The sequence below is a fragment of the Dipodomys ordii genome, unplaced genomic scaffold, assembly GCF_000151885.1.
Source record: "Dipodomys ordii isolate 6190 unplaced genomic scaffold, Dord_2.0 Scaffold15, whole genome shotgun sequence".
In the NCBI taxonomy this organism is placed as follows: Eukaryota; Metazoa; Chordata; class Mammalia; order Rodentia; family Heteromyidae; genus Dipodomys; species Dipodomys ordii.
The window spans coordinates 15884069-15904282 of NW_012267231.1; the positions used below are offsets into that span (position 1 = coordinate 15884069).

Consider the following 20214-nt stretch of genomic DNA (forward strand, 5'->3'; position numbering starts at 1 on the left):
GGCCTTTCCTTCCCTGGGCTGGCTTTGAACCATGATCCTCAGATCTCAGCCTCCTGAGTAGCCAGGATTACAGGCGTGAGCCACTGACGCCCAGCAGAACAAAAGCCCTGGGGATGGGGAGAGAAGCCTCAGACCTGTGAATGCCCCCGCCCCTGCCCACACCTGCCCCATCTTGATGCCTGGGAAAGGTAGAGGAGGAAGAGGGTGAGAGCTCTGGGGGCTGGGAGTTGTGCCAACTTTCAGAAGATTCGTGTGTGGGTTCGAGCCATGTTGGGGTATAAGGAGACTCAGGGCAGAGCTCGGTGCATGGTAACTGTTGGCGGAGCAAAGATGGGAATGGTTAGGTGATTTGAACAGCAGCTCACCTCCCTCCGTTTCCTCCCCCACCCCGCCCCATCAGGGACGCAGCTGTCCGCACGGCCTCGGATGCCCGGGGCCTCTACCTCCCTGTGGGCACCAAGCATCACTTCCTGGAGCTGGACCAGATCGTGGGCGTCCTGCAGAAGGATCTCCGGGGCCTGGTGGTAAGGGGAGGGAGTGGGGGGGGGTCACAGGGGCCGGGCCCTGAGGCCTGGGCTCCGCCACCTTCCTTCCAACACTTCTGCAGCCCCCAGTGAGCCTCCTCCACCTTCCTTCTAGGCAGTCCTCAGGCACCTGCAACTGCGCATGCGCATGCATGCACACAGCCCTGCAGAGACGCACAATCTCAGCTCCTCATTCTGCTCCAGGGGACCTGGAGACCCCTTGGCCCAACCCCTCGATCCCAAAAGGAGATACAACTTAGAGTTCACTCTATGGTGCTGTCCTTCCTTCCTTCCTTCCTCTTTCCTCCCTTCCTTCCTTCCTTCCTCCCTTCTTTCTTTCCTCTTTCCTTCCTCCTTCCTTCCTTCCTTCCATCCTTCCTTCCTTCCTTCCTTCCTTCCTTCCCTCCCTTCTTCCTTCCTTCCTTCCTCTTTCCTTCCTTCTTTCTCTTTCTTCCTTTCCTCCTCTTTCTTCTGCCTTTCTCTTTCTTCCTCTACTTTTTTCTCTCTTTGGGGTGTGTGTGTGTGTGTGTGTGTGTGTGTGAATATCAGGGCTTAAACCCAGAGCTTTATGCTCTCGCTTGGCTTTTTCACTCAAGGCCGGTGCTCTACCACTTGAGCTCCCCTTGTGGCATTTTGGTGGTTTGTTGGAGATAAGAGTCTCACAGCCTTTCCCGCCCAGGCTACTGGCTTTTAGTCCCAGATCCTCAGATCTCAGCCTCCTGAGTGGTGGCATGGCATGTGTGATCCCCTGACCTCTGGAATGTCTTCCTGGAGGTTCCCATGGAGGGAGGGTGGGGCGGCCATTGTGGCCCCGTGACAGCCGGGGCGAGCACCAGGGGCCATGCGAGCTGGAGGCCGAAGGTCCACTCCCGCCTGAGAAGCGGAGCCAGGACCTCAGGCTCCCCCTCCATCTTGCAGAAGATGGCAGCCAAGGCGCCCTGCCCTGCTGGCCGGCGCCCCGGAGCACCTGCATGCCTGCAGCCCGGATTCTTCTTATTCTTCCTCCTCCTCCAGACCATTGGCTTCTTCTGCTACGTGAACTTCAGGTGAGCCTTCCCTGGGTGAGCAGAATGTCCCAGACTGCCCAGCGTGGCTTGGTTCTGGGCTGTAACTGCTCAGTTTGAGGCCTGGAGGGAGGCTGCAGGTCTGCCCCACAGCCAGAGCGGAGCGCACCAGGACCCTTCTTCCCCTCACCAACGCCACCTCGGTCCCCAAGAGGGAGAAAGTGACAGCTGACAAGCACATGGACAATGCTTGATGGCAGATGCTAGGTGTGCAAGAGGAAGAACTTTATTTTTTACTCTTTTTTTTTTTGTTGGTTGTGGGGCTTGAACTCAGGGCCTGGGTGCTGTCCCTGAGCCTCTTTGTGCTCAAGGCTAGCGCTCTACCACTTGAACCACAGCGCCACTTCCAGTTTTTGAGTGGTTAATGGGAGATATGAATCTCATGGGGACTTTTCTGCCTGGGCTGGCTTCAAACTGCGATCCTCAGATCTCTGTCTCCTGAGTAGCTAGGATGACAGGGGTGAGCCACTGATGCCCAGCTGAGAAAGAACTTTTATGTGTGCTGATGCTAGGGTTTGAACTCAGGGCCTAGGTGCTTAACACAGTGATCCTCAGATCTCAGCCTCCTGAGTAGCTAGGATGACATGTGTGAGCCACTAGCACCCAACTGCAAAAAGCATATTTTGGGGAGAAATGTCACAGTTTAACAGTGGAAGTAAATGGAAGAGCCAACGAAGTGAAATAGGGCAAAGAAGCCAGCTGTGGCAGTGTGTGCCCGTAAGCTCAGCACTTGTGAGGCAGTGGCCGATCTGGGAGGATCTAGAATTTGAGGACAGCCTGAATCACATAGAGAAACCTTCCTTCCTTCCTACTTTCCTTCCTTCCTTCCTACTTTCCTTCCTTCCTTCCTACTTTCCTTCCTTCCTTCCTTCCTTCCTTCCTTCCTTCCTTCCCTTCCTTCCCTTCCTTCCACCAGACCTAGGGCTTGAACTCAGGGCCTGGTACTGTCCCTGAGCTTCTTTTTTTTTTGGTCCGGTCGTGGGGCCTGAACTCTGGGCCTGGGCGCTGTCCCTCAGCTCTTCAGCTCAAGGCTAGGGCTCTACCACTTGAGCCACAGCGCCACTTCCGGCTTTTTTCTTATGTGGTGCTGAGGAATCGAACCCAGGGCCTCTGGCATGCAAGGCAAGCACTCTACCACTGAGCCACCTTCCCAGCCCCTCCCTGAGCTTCTTTTGCTCAAATTAGCACTCTACCCGTTGAGCCACAGCTTTTTCTGTGTATATAACACTGAGGAATCGATCGGACCCAGGGCTTCATGCATGCTAGGCAAGACTCTACCACTAAGCCACATTTTCAACCCAGAAAGACCCATCTTAAAATTAAAAAGAAAAAAAAAAGAAAAGATCTGGGCACTGGTGGCTCATGCCTGTCATCCTAGCTACTCAGGAGGCTGAAATCAAAGGATAACAGTTCAAAGTCAGCCCAGGCAGGAAAGTCCATGAGACTCTTATCTCTAACCAGCAAAAAGCCAGAAGTAAAGCTATGGCTCAAGTGGTTGAGCACCAACCTTAGGCTTTAACAAAGCTTAGGGAGAGAACATCCACGTCCTGAATTTGAGCCCCAGTATTGATGCGAGCTTGCACACACACACACACACACACACACACACACACACACACACAGGCCCAAGTAATCTCCTTGTCTCTGACAGCAGCAGGCAGGAGCTGGACCAGAGCCTTCGGGAATGTCTGTCCACAGTTCCCTTTCCTCTGGACCCTGCACCCCGCACCCCTGCACCCCGCATCCCTGGGGTGCTGGGGCTTCTCAGAAGGCAGCCGGTCTCCTCCAGCATGAATGCCTGAGCCCCCTCCAAGCTTCGTGTCTTGGGGCGGGGGCCCCGGTCGGTGGGTATCTGCCTCCTCTAAGCCCCCTGCTCCTGCCCACAGCCTGGCTTTGGAAGAACTTCTCCGAATTAAAGCGGCTTTCCGCCTGCTGGGCTTCCTGTGTCCTCACAGCCTCCTCCAGCTTCCCCAGTGCCTCCTGCCTCCCTCTGGGGGAGGTCTCTGGGAGGGAGTCCCAAGGACAGGGAAACGTGGGGGGCTTTGTTCCCACTGCGCCCCACTTCCCTGCACCCCTTTCCTCTGAACTGCTGAAGGAAGGGGGGCCATGTCTGGGTGGAATTCCATCACAGAGCCCCCCACCCCCCCACTGGGCGCGAGGCGTCTGGCTGTGCCCCCCCCCTCCGCCCTTGCTCCTCCAGCATCACCAGGCTCTGGCCCTGGGCACCCCAGGACCGGCAGGGTGGCATGTGACCTCAACTCTGCCAGGCAAATCTGGGGATCCATCCCTGGGAATCCCGCACCTTGCTCTCCTTTGGGGGGAGGTAGCGTTGGGGGGGCTGCATTGGGGGAGGCAATGTGTAGGGAGGGGGGGGTCCACTCTGAGCGTCTGTCTGCTTACTCGCAGCGACCTGGGTCTCTCTGCTGAAATCCTGGAGAGAAAGTTGAAATTGGGGAGGGAGCAGGGGTCGGGGCTGTGTGTATGGAGGCGCCCCCCCTCTTTCTCTAGGAAGCAGCCCCCCCACCCAGGCGGGCGGGCTGTCAGCCGTGGCCAGCCGGGCTGGGCGTTGAAGGAGGCGGGGGGTGAGGCTGGGCACGTGGTCCGGCCTCGCCAGCCCCGTGCGGGGCCCCCCGCCCCCCGTGGGGGGAGCGTGGGGAAGGAGGTGCAGCAGAGCCCGGCTGGCGGCCGGAGCTGTCCAGGGGCCCCGGTGCTGAAGCCGATTGCCAGGGTGGTGACAGAGGCGCCGGCTGCAGAGGCTGCCCGGGACCATGGCGTTCATGGTGAAGACGATGGTGGGCGGCCAGCTGAAGAATCTCACCGGGAGCCTGGGGGGCGGTGAGGAGAAGGGAGACGGGGAGAAGTCGGCGGCCGAAGCACAGGGCATGAGCCGGGAGGAATACGAGGAGTATCAGAAGCAACTAGTGGAAGAAAAGTAAGTGGGGGTCCCCCTGGCTCCAGAGACACCCCCCCTCCCAGCACCCCAAGCCACCTAAACCTCTGGAGGGCTAAACCTCCATCCAAGCCCCTCTCCCCTTTCTTCCTAAACTTGACAAGAGGCTGGGGACAGGGGGTCCAAGCCTCCATGATGTTCCCAGGTACCCCATCTCACACCCCCAGAACCCCCGCTTTGATTCTCAGAGGGGGTGGGGAGGGGGAGGGGAGCACGCCCTTCCCTGGGTAATCTTTTAATCCGATGGAGTCTCAGCTGCCTGCCTGTGGCTTCCAGCGAGGGCTCCGCTGTGTCTGAGGATCTGAGACAAACAAACAAATAAATAAACAAGAGGGGGGGCTCAGATCCTGAGTTGGGGGCGCGCAGGCATTGAGCCCCACTTGTAGGCATTGGTTCTGGCCCTAGGTAGCTGGAGCTGAGACTCTGGACTCCGGCCAGGCTGCCTGGGTTCCCAAAGATCTTGGCTTTGCTTTCTCTACCCGCGGAATAACTTGCAAGTTCCTTCTCTTTCCTCCTTTCCTCTTCTGGAAAATGTGGGGGGGGGAGTGTCATAATTAGCATAGGAATGAAGGCTAAGTGACTTGGGGTGCATAAAATCATCGAGTCACAGCAGCCAGCCCATGACATATCGTGAAACGTTACCAACTGCTCTTCCACTTTTCTCTTTCTTGTGCCAGTCCTGCGGCTTGAACTCGGGGCTCGGGTGCTCTCTTTTAGCTTTGTTTGTTTGTTTGTTCAAGGCTGGTGCTCTCCCACTTGAGCCACACCTCCACTTTGGACTTTTTACTAGTTCTTTGGAGATCAATAAGAGGCTCACAGACTTTTCCTTCCCCCAGGTTGGTTTCAGACTGTGATCCTCAGATCTCAGCCTCCTGGGTAGCTGGGATGACAGGCGTGAGCCACTGGTGCTCAGCTTATTTCAGCCTAATTTTACAAGAGAGAAAGAGGGACTTGCTCAAGGTTGTGCTTGGAGCACCAGTCTGCCCTCAACATCTTCCTCCACCCAAGGGGTGTGGAGGGAAAGATCTGAGTGGAAGTCCACAGGGGGTGAACATTAGAGTCTGCAGAGACTCAGTGGCACCCCTTCCTGGTTGGCTCTGTCCAGTGTAGGGATGAGGAGGGACAGCAAATGGTTGGAGTCCCAACTTTCCCAGACCGGTGGGAATCCCGCTGCGCCCCCCACCTCACCCTGGCTCCCTACATTGAAGACTCCGCTCCTCTCCCCCCTCCCCCTGCAGGATGGAGCGGGATGCACAGTTCACGCAGAGGAAGGCCGAGCGGGCCACGCTGCGGAGTCACTTTCGTGACAAGTACCGGCTGCCTAAGGTAGGGCCTGGCACGCTGAGCTGGACTCTGGCACTGACCGGGCAGGGGGCAGACACTGCAGTCCTCAGCCCTGAGATATTCCTTCCTACCTCCACTTCCGTGTGTGTGTGTGTGTGTGTGTGTGTGTGTGTGTGTGTGTGAATGCCGGTTGTGGGGCTTGAACTCAAGGCCTGGGCGCTGTCCCTCAGCTCTTCAGCTCAAGGTGCATGCTCTACCACTTGAGCCACAGCACCATTTCCAATTTTCTGGTGGTTAACTGAAAATAAGAGTCTCACAGACTTTCCTGCCTGGGCTGGCTTTGAACCGAGATCCTTAGATCCCAGCCTCCTGAGTAGCTAGGGTGACAGGCGTGAGCCACTGACACCCTGCTGAAGATGGGTTTTGATACTTGTTTTTGCCTGAGCAGGCCTCAAGCCTCAACTTCGTGATCTTCACTTGGAGATGTGAACCTTTGTGTCAGGAAGGGGACACGAGTTCGAATCTAGATCCTGTTTCCTAGTTGTAGTCGCCATGTCTTCTTTGCAGGAAATGTAACAAACGGAGCTGGGAATGTGGCTTAGTGGTAGAGTGCTAGCCTTGAGCAAAAGAAGCTCAAGGACAGTGCCCAAGCCCTGGGTTCAAGCCCTAGCACTAGGGGGGGAAAATGTAGCAAATGATATGGTGTCTGGGAGCTCATGGTGCACGTCTGTTATCCCAGCTACTCGGGAGGCTGAGATCTGAGGATCGAGATTTGAAACCAGCCCAGTCCAGACAGGAAAGTCCAGGCCCTGAGTTCAAATCCCAGGATTGGAGAAAGAAGAGAGAAAGAAAGAGAGAGGAAGGGAAGGAAAGAAAGAGGGAAGGAAGGAAGGAAGGAAGGGAGGAAGGAAGGAAGAGAGGGAGGGAGGGAGGGAGGGAGGAAGGGAGGGAAGGGAGGGTTGGGCACTAATGATTCACACCTGGGATCTTTGCAAAAAGCTCAAAGTAGAGCTGTGGCTCAAGTGGTAGAGCACCAGCCTTGAGTGAAAAAGCTCTGGGATAGCGCCTAGGCCCTGAGTTCAAACCCACAACTGTCACACAAAAAAGCAGGGTGTCTAGAACCCCAGTCCTGGCTTTTTTCTTTGCCCCTCCCCCAGCCCTGGGTTCCTCACAGCATTTCACCCCCTCCCCCCTTTCTCCCTACAGAACGAGACAGATGAGAATCAGATCCAGATGGCCGGTGGGGACGTGGAGCTGCCCCGGGAACTGGCCAAGATGATCGAGGAGGACACGGAGGAGGAGGAGGAGAAGGCCTCGGTGCTTGGGCAGCTGGCCAGCCTCCCGGGCCTGGACCTGGGCTCCCTCAAGGACAAGGCTCAGAGCACGCTGGGGGACCTGAAGCAGTCGGCTGAGAGATGCCGCGTCATGTGACCGAGTCCTGCGGTCACCTGTGGCGTGTGCAGACGGCCGAGCCCACTGAGGGCTGTGGGCTCACAGCTGCCCAAGGGCCCAAGACCCCCATTGGGGCTTTGCTTTCCTTTCCTCTAACCTCAAACCCTTTTCATCCATGCTCCAAGTAAACCTGCCTTCTGGCTTTCCCCTCTCCACTAGGAAAAGTTGGTAGTTCTCCTTCGGCCCCCCCAGAACCCCAATTTTTACTCAGCCCGGGGAGAGGGGGGGCTCAGCAAGGGCCATGCAGACACACACACTTCCTGATGCACACAGCTGTGTCCTCAGGGTGCCTGCGTCCCTCCAGACCCCAATGCCCAGACACCCCAACACCTTGGCACCCCAACATGAGGCTTTAGGAAGATAAGAGGTCTGAGTTCCTGTCTCTTGAGAGCCCCAGCTCTTGGGCTGGGTGTGTGGCTCAGTGGTAGAGTGCTTGCCTAGCATGCATGAAGCCCTGGGTTCCATTCCTCAGTACCACATACACAGAAAAAGCCGGAAGTGGCGCTGTGGCTCAAGTGGTAGAGTGCTAGCCTTAAGCAAAAGCAGCTCAAGGACTGTGCCCAGGCTCCGAGTTCAAGCCCCAGGACTGGCAAAAAAAAAAAAAAGGAAAAGGAAAAGAAAGAAAAAGCAAAAGAAAAGAAAGTCATGGCTCTTTCTGGGCTTTATTTATTTATATATGTATTTATTTATTGCCAGTCCTGGGGCTTGAACTCAGGGCCTGGGCACTGTCCCTGACCTTCTTCTGCTCTAGGCTAGCACTCTACCAACCCGAGCCACAGCGCCACTTCTGGCTTTTTCTGTGTATGTGGTACTGAGGAATTGAACCTAGGGCTTCAAGCATGCCAGGCAAGCACTCCACCACTAAGCCACCTTCCCAGCCCCTGGTCTTCATTTTATCATCTGTAAAAGGGGACCAAACTAGCTAGGTGCCGGTGGTTCATGCCTGTCTTCCTAGTTACTCAAGAGGCTGAGATCTGAGGATTGAGGTTCAAAGCCAGCTCAGGCAGAGAAATCCAAGGGATTCTTATGTCTGTTTAAACACCAAAATGTCAGAAAGGGAGCTGTGGATAAAGCTAAAAGCTAAGTGACAATACCCAGGTCCCGAGTTCAAGCCCTAGTATGTACACACACACACACACACACACACACAGAGGCACGCACGCAGGCATGCACAGGAATAAATTGATTTCTAAAGTTCTATCCTTCTGGGCATCTTGGAGCCAAGCCCATGCCCTTCCAGGCAGGGTAGCAGCTACCACGGTGGGCTCTGGGATTTGAGCAGAAGGCCAGCGAGGAAGCTGCACTGCAAAGCAGCCAGGAGGCTCCCGGCCTTCTCTGGGCCCAGGGCCCGGCCAGTTTCTGTTCTGTTCCTGTAGAACTCTCTCTCTCTCTCTGGATTCCATAGCAGGAATCTCCTCTCCTAACAAATAAAGATTCCAGATGACATGGATGGCTTCCCACTTGTCATCATTGATCTTTTCTTTCTTTCTTTTTTTTTTTGTCGATCATGGGGCCTGAACTCTGGGCCTGGGCGCTGTCCCTCAGCTCTTCAGCTCCAGGCTAGCGCTCTACCACTTGAGCCGCAGCACCACTTCCAGTTTTCTGGTGGTTTATTGGAGAGAAGAGTTTCACAGCTTTTCTTGCTCAGGCTGGCTTTGAACCATGATCCTCAGATCTCAGCCTCCTGAGTAGCTAGGATTACAGGAGTGAGCCACCAGCGCCCAGCTCATCATTGATCTTGAGTCTTGGAGTTCACCAGCCCCACCCCCCGCTCCAAACCTACCCTTGTGAGGGAGTCCTCTAACACCTCCCTTCATAGCGGAAGGGGACATCCATCCCTGAGAGAGGAAGGGTCCTGTGCAAAGCTCAGCCCTTATAAGATGTGTGACTTCAAGCTGGGTGCTGGTGGCTCACGCCTGTCATCCCAGCTACTCAGGAGGCTGAGATCTGAGGATTGTGATTTGACACCAACTTGGGCAGGAAATTCCAAGTCTTTCATCTCTGATTAATCAGCAAAAAGCTGGAAGTAGTGATGTGGCTCAAGTGGTAGAACACCAGCCTTGGATGATAAAGTTAAGTGACAGTGCCCAGGCCTTGAGTTCAAGCCCAAGGCTTGGCCAAAACAAAAAAGTTTCTGAGCCCCAGAATGATAATAGCAACAGCACAAGTTTCAAAAGGTGTTCATGTTTGTTGTTGTTTTCCCCTCTCTTCTTTCTTTCTGGCAGTATCCAGAGTCTGGTACATGCTGGGCAAGTGCTGTGCCATTGAGCTACCTGTACATGGGAGGCCATAAGATCCATCCATAAATGGTACCCATCCTGTAAATGAGCAAGGAAGGGTTGGGTGAGCACCCCCTGCTGGGCTGCCTTGGAAAGGCGTTGCCTGGTACCAGGGCCGAGGGAGGAAGCTCATCCTGGTCTTAAGATGAGTTTGTGCCTCAGTAGAATTTTTTTTTTCCAGTTGTGGGGCTTGAACTCTGGGCCTGGGCACTGCCCCTCAGCTCTTCAGCTCAAGGTGTGTGCTCTACCACTTGAGCCACTAACTCAAGCCTGGCCCCTTTTTTATTTTTATTTATATTTTTTAAAAGCTCTTTAGGGCCGGGAAGGTGGCTCAGTGGTAGAGTGCTTGCCTCGCATGCATGAGGCCCTGGGTTCGATTCCTCAGCACCAGCAGAAAAAGCCGGAAATGGAGCTGTGGTTCAGGTGGTAGAGCGCTAGCCTTGAGCTGAAGAGCTGGGGAACAGCACCCAGACCCAGAGTTCAGGCCTCACAACCACCACCACCAACAAAAAAGCTCTTTAGTAAAGCCAGGCACCAATGGCTCACATCTGTAATCCTAGCTACTGAGGAGGCTGAGATCTGAGGATTGCGGTTCAAAGCTAGCCTGGGCAGGAAAGTCCATGAGGCTCTTATTTCTAATAAACCACCAGAAAATCAGAAGTGGCATTGTGGCTCAAGTGGTAGAGAGCTAGCCTGGAGCTGAAGAGCTCAGGGACAGTATTCAGGCCCCACAACCGACACGCCCCCCCCCAAAAAAAAAGGGAGCCAGTGGCTCACACCTGTAATCCTAGCAACTCAGAATGCTGAGATTTGAGGATCGTCATTTGAAGTCAGTCAGGCCAATAAATCTGAGAGACTCATCTTCAATTAAAAAAAAAAAAGCTGGTGTAATCCTAATTTTTCAGGAGGCTGAGATCTGAAGATCACAGTCCAAAGCCAGCCCAGGCAGGAAAAGTCCATGAGACTCTTATCTCCAAAAAAAACCACCAGAAAACCACAAGTGGCGCTGTGGCTCAAGTGACAGAGCACTTGCCTTGAGCTGAAGAGCTGAGGGACAGTGTCCAGGCCCAGAGTTCAAGCCCCATGACAGACCAAAAAAAAAAAAAAAAGGAAAAAGAAAAGGAAGAAAAAAGCTGGAAATGGAGGAGTGGTTCAAGTGGTAGAGTCTTGAATGAAAAAGCTGAGACAGCACCCAGGCCCTGAGTTCATGCCTCTGTACACACACACACGCACACACACACACAGAGGAATGTATGCAGTGGGTGTCCTGGGGGCAGATCACAGACAGCGAGCGCCAGGCTGAGGCGGCTGGTGGGCAGAGACTCAGGCTCTGGGTTGGGGGGCTGTCACCTCTCTCCTGGGTTCCAAGCTGCTCCTGGTGGGTCTGTGGGGACGGCCTGGCAGGGCCACTGCCCCAGGCCTGTCCTGACCTTCCCGGAGCTGGAGCTGGGGGTGGGGGCAGCGGGGCGTCGGTGGCGGGCCCACGTCAGCCTCTGCCCTCCAGCGGCCTTCTGCCTAATGGAACTGGACAGCACCTTCCCCCTCAGTGCTTCTGAGGGGGAGGAGGCAGGCTGGGCACTCACTGAACCCTGTCAACGCCGGGCTGCTTGGCACCTGGGGTCAGGAAGGGGGAGGGGACTGAGCCTCCACACTGGGGAACCCCAAGAGGCTCTGGCTGGCTACAGGATCCAGAAATGGGGTGTAAACAGCCCTAAGGAAGGAGTCCATTGTTTTGGTTATTTTGTGTGATTTGATTTTACTTTTTGTGTCTGTCCTGGGGCGTGAATTCAAGGCCTGGGCATTTCCTCTGAGCTTTTTCTTGTCTGTCGTGGGGCTTGAACTCTGGGCCTGGGCGCTGATGCTGAGCTCTTCAGCTCAAGACAAGCGCTCTACCACTTGAGCCACAGCGCCACTTCTGGTTTTGGGGTGGTTTATTGGAGATAGTCTCAAGGACTTTCCTACCTGGGCTGGCTTTGAACTATGATTGTCAGATCTCAGCCTCCTGAGTAGCTAGGATGACAAGTGTGATTCACAGGTGCTCAGCAAGAAGGAGCCGGTTTGGGGGCTCAGGTAGAGAAGGGGGAGGAGGGCAGACTGCGGTGGCCTTTTCTCCATCAGCCTGCCATGTGGGGCCCTCCATCCACCATGTCCTGTGTCCCCACCCCCTCCCCTCTGCCTCACATTCCCCTGGGGGCCAACCTGGCCAATCAGGAGCCCTCTGCTGCACTGGCCCCACCTCCTATGCCCTGAGGCCTGATATCCATTCGCTCTCTTTCCATCTTGTGTCCACTGTTGATTCTAGATAACTCTAAGCTTCGTGACAGATCCACCTGTGGGGAGAAGGCCATAAAGAAAGCCACTCTTGCCAGGCAGCTGGTGGCTCACGCCTGTCATCCTAGCTACTCAGGAGACTGAGATCTGAGGATCATGGTTCAAAGCCAGCCACAGCAGTAAGTCCATGAGACTCTCATCCCCAATGAACCAGCAAAAAGCCCATTAGTGAAATCTGTGGTTCAAGTGGTAGAGCGCTAGCCTTACACACACACACACACACACACACACAGAGGAAAGTGAGAATGTGAGAATTCCGTCAAGTGCTCTGGCTCCACCGTTCCCAGTTCAGAGTCCAGCACCCGGGGGCCCCATCCGAGGAGTCTCCAGCCCCTTCTTTCTGTGTTCCCCCCACCCACAGAGCTCAGGCCTGAGTCCCACTGGGAAGGGGGTACCGAGAGCAAGTGACTTCCCAGTGGCCATCTGGTGTCCGGGGAGGCGCTGGGGCGGGTGGCTTTGGGTTTGGCGTCATAGCTTCTGCCTTTGCTACAGCCAGATGGTGTCTCCTCAGACACTGGACGCCCCGGGACATCTGGGCATGTTCATTTGCCCAGCCAAGCTGCTGGCAGGGCCTTCTGATGCAGCTGATGCTCAGCCCGGGCCGTCCTCCATCCCGCTGACCCGAGGCTGCCCCGACTCCAGCCCGGCCAGTATACAGCTTAGCTGGGCATCTGTCAGTACCTGGGAGCTTGCATATGGCTTTCCGTCTCTGTGTGTGTATCCCAAGAGTTCAAAGCTGTGTACATGGCCATGGGGGAAAGGGACAAAAGCATTTGAGCTGATCTCCTGTATAAATCAAGCTTGTTTTCTGTGCTGGTCCTGAGGCTCGAACTCAGGGCCTGCGAGTAGTCCCTGTGCTTTCTTGATCGAGGCTAGCGCACTAGCCACAGCTCTACTTTTGGATTTTTCAGTGGTTAGTTGGAGGTAAGGATCTCAGACTTTCCTGTTCTGACTGGCTTTGAACTATGATCCTCAGTCTGACTCCTGAGCAGCTAGGATGACAGGCATGTCTTTCCCCCAATCCAAACACAATGGAGGGAAGGGAAGGGGGCTGAGGCACCTGGCTGGGGAGCAGAGGGAAGGCCCTTGCTGGGCTCCCATGGCTCCCTGACCCCCTAGGCTCGGCTGGACACTGCTAGACCTCTGGGGGCTGAGGGCAAGAGGTTGTTTGCCATTCTCTCGATGCTACCTTCCTGGGTTCCACCTGCATTTTCTTTCTTTTTTGTCAGTCCTGGGGCTTGAACTCAGGGCTTAGGCACTGTCACTGAGCTTCTCTGGCTCAAGGCGAGCATTCTTACCACTTGAGCCACAGCTCTACTGCTGGCTTTTTCTGTGTCTGAGGTACTGAGGAATGGAACCCAGGGCTTCAGGCATGCTAGGCAAGCACTCTGCCACGGAGCCACCTTCCCAGCCCCTCCAGCTGGATTTCTATGCTTGAGCCCTCTTCTCTATCTCACCCAACCGGCAAGCAGGGCCAGGTCTGTTTATCCAAGGGCAAGAAAGAGATATACAAGTACCAAAAAATAATTTAATAGAGACGACGATGAGGAGGAGCTGATGCCAAAACCGGCAGTGGAGGCAGCTAGAGATCACCAGCACTGTGGCGGGTTTTTGTTGTTGTTGTTTTTGGCCAGTCCTGGGGCTTGAACTCAGGGCCTAGGTGCTGTCCCTGAGCTTTCCTGCTCAAGGCTAGTGCTCTACCACTTGAGCCACAACTTTTTGAGCCATGGCTTTTTGTTGGTTAACTGGAGATACAGTCTCTTCTGCACAGGCTGGCTTCAAATTGCAATCCCTAGATCTCAGCCTCCTGAGTAACTGGGATTGTATGTGTAAGTCACCAATGCCAGCCAACACTGTGATTTTTTTGGGGGGGAGGGGGGTTGGTTGTGGAGCCTGGGCCTGAGTACTGTCCTTCAGCTCTTCAGCTCAAGGTTAGTGTTCTACCACTTGAGCCATAGCACCACTTTCCAGCTTTTTCTGCTTATGTGGTGCTAAGGAATCAAACCCAGGGCCTCATATATGCAAGGCAAGCGCTCTACCACTGAGCCACCTTTCCAGCCCCAACACTGTGATTGTTAAAAAAGAAACCATCAACACCGGTATCTGTCATCCTGGCTACTCAGGAGGCTGAGATCTGAGGATCACAGTTCAAAGTCAATCCAAGCAGACATATCTGAGAGATTCTTATCTCCAATTAACCAGAAAAAAAAAAAAAACACCCAAAACCCAACAACTGAAAGTGGAGGTGTGGCTCAAGTGGTAGAGCACAGGTAGAAGGCTTTGAGTTCAAGTCCTCCAGAAAGGCCAAAACAATACCATTGAATTAACTAAACATAGGTTCAATCTCCTCTGGGTAAAACTCGTCTGTGCGTGGTGTGGACCCCATTCAGAGGTGGGGAGAACCAGGCCTAGGCAGGCCCGAGGCCCAGCACGGGGCTCATTCTGTGGCCAGTCCCTGGAGAGGGCTAGAGACGGAGGATGAAGATCAAAGACCTCTACCCTGTACGGAGCAGAAACAACACATGAGGCTCACAAAGGCGATGGCGTTCATACTTGAAGGATTGTCCTGAAGCGCCACGTGGCAGTAGGCGGTGACCCCAAAGCCCAGAGCGCTCTGTGGGGCTGAGCGCGCACTGCGGAGTGGACAGTCCTGAAGGGCCTCGGGCGCCCCCTCCAGTGAGCTGGAAGAGGAGCCCAGGGTGCAGAAGTGTCCTGTTCAGGCCCTTAACTTCTTAAGTCCACAGGGAACTTGATGCCCTGAGACAGCTCAGACCCCCTCAGGTCTCAGCAAAGAAACGTGCACGGTGGTGCACACCTGTAATCCCAGCTACTCCATCTGAGGATGGAGTTGCAAAGCCAGATTGGGCAGAAAAGTCCAGGAGACCCTTCTCTCTCTAACCATGAAAAAGCAGCAGAGGTGTGGCTCAAGTGGTAGAGCACCAGTCTAAAAACTACTAGGCAGTGCCAAGTCCAGTTCAAGCCCCAGGACCAACACACACATATACACACACACATACAAAAAAAAGGGAGGGGGGGAAGGAAAAAGAAACTCCTCCCCGAGTGTGGGCCGCAGTGCTCCCACTGCACAGACCCATGGGGCGGGGCGGGGCGGGGTTCGGGGAGGCGTAGCTCGTGACGGTGGGGTCTGCGAGTGTCCATCCGGGAAGCTCCCCAGGGACGCGTGCCATTCTGGGCATCGGCCTGGCTCAGTGTGTCCCTTCGCTCTGTCCAATGCCCCTCTGGGGTCACTGTAGGGTGCACGCTGTAGGAAGGGGGACATGGGACACATGGGACACTCAGGACTTCGGCAAGAATGGCCAAAGCCACCCCCCCCACCCCCCGTCGTGGCAGCCGGGGCCAAACTCACAGCTGCGAACTGATTCCGACAGGCCCTCTCGGTCCAGGCTGTCCGTTCCCCATGGAGAATCCTTCATCTGCAGGATGGGTTGAGGCGGTTGAGGCCAGGCCCGGGACCTCAGCATGCACCACGCAGATGAAGAGGACCCCCTGTCCCCCCCCCCCACGGGGCCCTTCCCACCACGCCCACCTTAACCCGCTCCTTCAGGTACTCAGCTCGAGCCATGAGGCTCTGGACCTGCAGGGAAGACAGGCCCGTGAGACCCCGCGTGCCCATTCCGATGGCTCCCTCCTCCACGAAGCCTTCCAGGGCCGCAGCAACCCCTAGGCCCCCCGTTCCCAGCCCTGGTGGGCACCTCAGCGTGCAGCAGCTCCCGCCTCCGGCCCGCGGGCTCCCCTGGAAAGAGAGAGCAGGCGGTGAGGGCAGGGCGGCCAGCGGCCTGGGGGCACCAGGGTGTTGGGGGGCGGGGGTGCTGGGGCCTCACCCGCCAGCAGCAGCAGCAACTCCCCCAGGCTCTGCTGGTACAGATCCAGGGCGTCCTGCTCCCCGCCAGCTTCCTCCTCCTGCGGCCACGTGGTCACGGGTCACGCCAGTCCCCCTGGGCTCCCTGCCCTCCGCCCCGCCCACCAGGACACACCTTGGCCATGGCCGCTGAGGCGACGTCCAGGGCGGCTAGGAGGCGCGGCTTGTCCCGGGCCATCTCTGGGGTGAGGGGCAGAGGTGGGGGGGTGAGGGCGATCCCCTTGGGCTGGGGGGGGGCGGATGGTCAGCCAGGGGCCGCGGGGGGTACTTACCTCTGAGCAGGTCTCGGCCCGAGGCCCCCTGGCCCAGCAGGGCCTGGTTGGAGGAGGTGACCACAGCCTTGAGCTCCTCGGCGCGTGACACGTACTGCCCCACCTGCGGAGGGGCAGAGGGAAGCCCCAGCCGCCCGGCGGCACCCCCCCCCACATCAGCAGTGATGTCCCTTGGCGGTCATCACCCCCCAGAGGCTTGGGACCCCTGGGCCCTCTCCCCCGACCCCAACGACCTCACCCACCTTTGCCTTAATCATCTCCTTCCGCTGGGCATCCACTTCATCTGCAGGAAGGGGGTTCACATAAGCAGTCTGGTGAGGGGAAACCTCTGCCTTACACAAAACCCTCCAGAATCCTCCCCGCAAACACACCCCAGCTCCAGGTGGATCCTCTACCTTGTCCCCTGTAAGGTTTGCTTTTGTTTTTGGTGCCAGTCCTGGGGCTCGCACTCAGGGGCTGGGCACTGTCCCTGGGTCTTTAGATCAAGGAGGGCGCTCTATCACTGGAGCTTCAGCTCTACTTCCGGCTTTCCGGTGTTAACTGGACATGAGAATCTCTTGAATTTGTCTGCTCAGGCTGGTTAAGAATGGTGAGCCTTGGGGCTGGGAAGGTGGCTCAGTGGTAGAGCGCTTGCCTTGCATGCATGAGGCCCTGGGTTCGATTCCTCAGCACCCCATAAGCAGAAAGAGCCGGCAGTGGCGCTGTGGCTCAAGTGGGAGAGTACTTGCTTTGAAGCTGAAGAGCCGAGGGACAGCGCCCGGGCCCAGAGTTCAGGATGACAGGCGTGAGCCACAGCTGCCAGGCTCTCTTGTAAGACTCTAGATGGGGAACTGCGGGGCCCATCACTGAAGCTAGAGCTGACACCCCCACTCTGAACCCAGGGCTGCGGGGCACTCACAGTGCAGGGCAGGCACAAAGAAGTCCAGAGCCTTGCAGTAGAGGGAGAGCGCAGCCGCAGCGTCCCCCTCCTGGTCCTTCTTCACGGCCTGGACCACCAGCGCTGTCTGGGGCAGTCAGGACCACCGCCATCAGCCCCTCGGCCCACCCCGGGCCTCGGTGGCCCAGGCCCTGTTCCCCACCGGAAGGGGTGGAGGGGACCCCACACCCTCCATGCCGGCTCACCGCCCGGGCCATGCTCTCCCCGCTGGGCATGTGCTCCAGGTCCACCCACGGGTGGGCAAAGAAGTCCTGGAAGGAGATGCGGTGGCTGGGGTCCCGCACCAGGAGTCTCGTCAGCAGGTCTCGGCATTCTGGGGAGAGCGGGGGCCGCAGGGGGAGCTGCAGGAGGGGTGAGGCGGGGCAGGTCACCCGGGGCTCCTGCGCCCCAAGCCAGCGGCCTGTTGGGACCCACAGGGACATATCTGACAGGCAGAGACTCGGACCACGGGGAAGAACGCGTGGTCAAGGGGCTGACCATGAAGTCTTCTTCCCCGGAGAAAATGGCCCGATTCTGCTGTGGCCTTCTTGTCTGTGTGTGCTGGTTCTGGGATTTGAACTCAGGATCTGGGCGCTGTCCCAAAAATCTTGTGCTCAAGGCTAGCGCCCTACCACTTGAACCACAGCTCCACTTCTGGCTTTTGTGGTGGTTCACTGGAGATAAGAGCCTCATGGACTTTCCTGCCTGGGCTAGCTTTGAACTGTGATCCTCAGATCTCAGCCTCCTGAGTAGCCGGGATGACAGGCGTGAGCACCAGCGCCTGGCTGCTGTGGTCTCCTAGACCAAGGCCGACACAGCAGTCTGCAAAGCAGGCCCTTTGCTGCCTGCCATGGCTAACTTGAGAGTCTCTGGAATGAGCCAGAACCTTCCAGATGTAGGCTCTGGAGTAGGGCCCACTGACAGGAAGGCAGCGTGGGGTGCACAGGAATCTGTGCAGACAGGGGTCCCCACCAGCTGTCAGCAAGGCCCTGAGGGGCTCACCTCGATAACCCGGTTACTACGGATCTTCTCCTCCAGCTCTGAGAAGGACCTGGAGGCAAACGGGGGCTGCCCGAAGAGGGCTTCTGCGGAGGGAGGCAGAGGCGAGGCTGGGGGTGTGGGCAGAGCCTGGCCCACCCCTCAGGAGGGGGCCTAGGGCCCCCCAGAGCAGGGATCCTGGCACTCAGGAGTGACCCGAGGGTCCACGGTGGTGGGGAGCAGGGGACCAAGGTCTCACCATACAGGATGACCCCCACAGACCAGAGGTCCACGCGGGCGTCGTAGTGCCGCCGACACACCATCTCGGGAGCCATGTAGAGGGGGGAGCCCCGGAGCACGTGTTTCTCATCCCACGGGGACATGTGCTGTGCAAAGCCAAAGTCTGCGGACGGAAGGCCGGGAGGCAGGGCTCAGATCCCAGCGGCTCCCGCTCCTCATCTGCTCCAGCCGCAGGGTGGTTCCAAGCCAACTCACACTGACCATCGTGTTCCCCAGCACACGCTCACCTGCCTGCAGCACCCTCCTGTGTGTGTGCGTGCGTGTGCGTGTGTGTGTACTGGGACTTGAACTCAAGGCCTGGGTGCTAGCCCTTAGCTTTTTTTGGCTCAAGTTTGGTGTTTTACCACCTGAGCCACAGCTCCACTTTTGGCTTTTTGCTAAGTTAACTGGAGAGAAGTACCAGTACAGAGTTTCCAGCCTGGGATGGCTGCACAGTGTGATCCTCAGAACTCAGCCTCCTGAGTAGCTGGGATTACAGGTGTGTGCCATAACACTCTCCTGTATCTCCCTCTGAAAGCCCCTTGGGCACCTTTGTACCGGGAGGGCTATCTGGAGGCGGTACCAGCCCTTTGTGATCTCCCCTACATCAGACTTAGGCCACGCAATGTTTGTTGGCCTCCAGCCTCAAATCCATTCTTTTTTTTTCCCTGGTGCTGGGGCTTGAACTCAGGGTTCTAACTCTTGCTTGGCTTTTTTGCTCAAGCTGGTGCTCTAACACTTGAGCCACACCTCCACTTTACTTTAGCATTTTGCTGGTTCATTGGAGATGATAGTCTCACAGACTTTTCTGGCAGAGTTGGCTTCAAACCACCATCCTCAGATCTCAGCCTCCTGGACCCCAGCTCTGCCCAAGCCTGAGAAAAGTGCAGGCTTCTGGAGATGGGCCTGGCCCTGGATGTCTGATGGTCGCTTGCTGATGTTTTACTTAGTGGTAGCCTTCCTGAGAACCAAGCAGAGGACAAATGTTGCTCTGCTAGCCTAAACCCTTGCCCGGGCTGCTCCAGACTCAAACCTGCCAGTTTCAGATGGGGCTTTTCCAGAGAACTCAGCAGAATGTTCTGTGGCTTCAGATCCAGGTGAGAGATGTTCCTCTCATGCAGAAACTGCAGGGCACTGGCTGGAGAAGAAGACAGAGAGACAGGTCAGAGCAGCGCTTTCCACCTGTCTCTCCCAGACAATCCGCCCCACAAAGCCTTACAACCCCCTGCAGGGCCTGGCTGATCTGCACACAAGCAGCAAACTCTTGCCAGTTTTTTTAGGTGGGGGGGAAGTGTTGGTACTGGGCTTGAACTTAGGGCTCTGAACTCTCATTTGGCTTTTTTTTTTTTGCTCAAGGACGGCACTCTTATCTCTTGAACCATAGCTCTAGCTCCATTCCCAAATTTTTGCTGGTGAATCAGAGAGGAGAGTCTCACAAACTTTCCTGCACAAGCTGTCTTTGAACCTCAATCCTCAGATCTTAGCCTCCCGAGTAGGTAGAATGACAGTTGTGAGTCACCAGCACCTGGCTCTTTACACTTCTAAGAGTTTGCTGCCTCCAGAATGCTCTCTGGGCTGGCTCCGAGCGCTTCACAAATCCCTCCTCCCCCAGAAGCCTGAACAGCCAGAGCCTTTTGGAACCATATGCTTTTCCTTGCTAACACACTTGGGCTCCACTAACCCTGCCCTGGAATGTTCCACCCTGAAGATGGAGGCTTGTCCATCTTTCACAGTATCCTACACCTAGGAAGATGGGAAACAAAGGAGAGGCTTTCAGAATTAAGCCTGGCAGTGGACAACTGCAAAGCCTGGCCTGGGTAAAGACCAGGGAAGAGGGCTGGGAAGGTGTCTCATGCATGCATGAGGCCCTGGGTTTGATTCCTCAGCAACACATGAGCAAAAAGAAAAAAAAAAGCCGGAAGTGGTGCTGTGGCTCAAGTGGTAGAGCGCTAGCCTTGAGCTGAAGAGCTGAGGGACAGCGCCCAGGCCCAGAGTTCAGGGCCCA

The 20214-nt window shown here is 56.3% G+C and overlaps 3 protein-coding genes across 3 annotated transcripts in view; 2 read left to right on the top strand and 1 right to left on the bottom strand.

Annotated features, from left to right (window-relative positions):
* The window catches only part of Lman1l (lectin, mannose-binding, 1 like), a 13580-nt gene extending 10190 nt beyond the window's left edge, over nt 1-3390 (top strand). Inside the window, exons 10-12 of the mRNA XM_013011930.1 lie at nt 401-524; nt 1443-1570; nt 3246-3390. Of these exons, the coding sequence (XP_012867384.1) occupies nt 401-524; nt 1443-1570; nt 3246-3390 (397 nt within the window). The remainder of the gene's footprint in view (nt 1-400; nt 525-1442; nt 1571-3245) is intronic.
* Nucleotides 3391-4354: 964 nt separating this feature from the next.
* On the top strand, nt 4355-7253 carry Cplx3 (complexin 3). The gene is made up of 3 exons (XM_013011972.1): nt 4355-4520; nt 5777-5864; nt 7029-7253. Exons 1-3 carry the CDS (start codon nt 4357-4359, stop codon nt 7251-7253), a joined length of 477 nt encoding a protein of 158 aa, XP_012867426.1. The 5' UTR covers nt 4355-4356.
* Nucleotides 7254-15055: 7802 nt separating this feature from the next.
* Ulk3 (unc-51 like kinase 3) overlaps nt 15056-20214 on the bottom strand; it is a 6830-nt gene continuing 1671 nt past the window's right edge. Inside the window, exons 2-14 of the mRNA XM_013011932.1 lie at nt 19243-19347; nt 18190-18333; nt 17955-18037; nt 17159-17314; nt 16935-17040; nt 16279-16319; nt 16037-16139; nt 15880-15944; nt 15727-15805; nt 15598-15638; nt 15432-15479; nt 15252-15318; nt 15056-15146 (exon numbers count right to left, since the gene is read on the bottom strand). Of these exons, the coding sequence (XP_012867386.1) occupies nt 15130-15146; nt 15252-15318; nt 15432-15479; nt 15598-15638; nt 15727-15805; nt 15880-15944; nt 16037-16139; nt 16279-16319; nt 16935-17040; nt 17159-17314; nt 17955-18037; nt 18190-18333; nt 19243-19347 (1055 nt within the window). The 3' untranslated portion in view covers nt 15056-15129. The remainder of the gene's footprint in view (nt 15147-15251; nt 15319-15431; nt 15480-15597; nt 15639-15726; nt 15806-15879; nt 15945-16036; nt 16140-16278; nt 16320-16934; nt 17041-17158; nt 17315-17954; nt 18038-18189; nt 18334-19242; nt 19348-20214) is intronic.

Excerpts from the sequence above, each read along its gene's own strand:
- Cplx3 (XM_013011972.1), top strand. The coding sequence starts at position 4,357 with ATGGCGTTCATGGTGAAGACGATGGTGGGCGGCCAGCTGAAGAATCTC. Across the intron at positions 4,521-5,776 it reads AAGCAACTAGTGGAAGAAAA|GATGGAGCGGGATGCACAGT; the intron begins GTAAGTGGGGGT and ends CTCCCCCTGCAG. Across the intron at positions 5,865-7,028 it reads ACAAGTACCGGCTGCCTAAG|AACGAGACAGATGAGAATCA; the intron begins GTAGGGCCTGGC and ends TTCTCCCTACAG.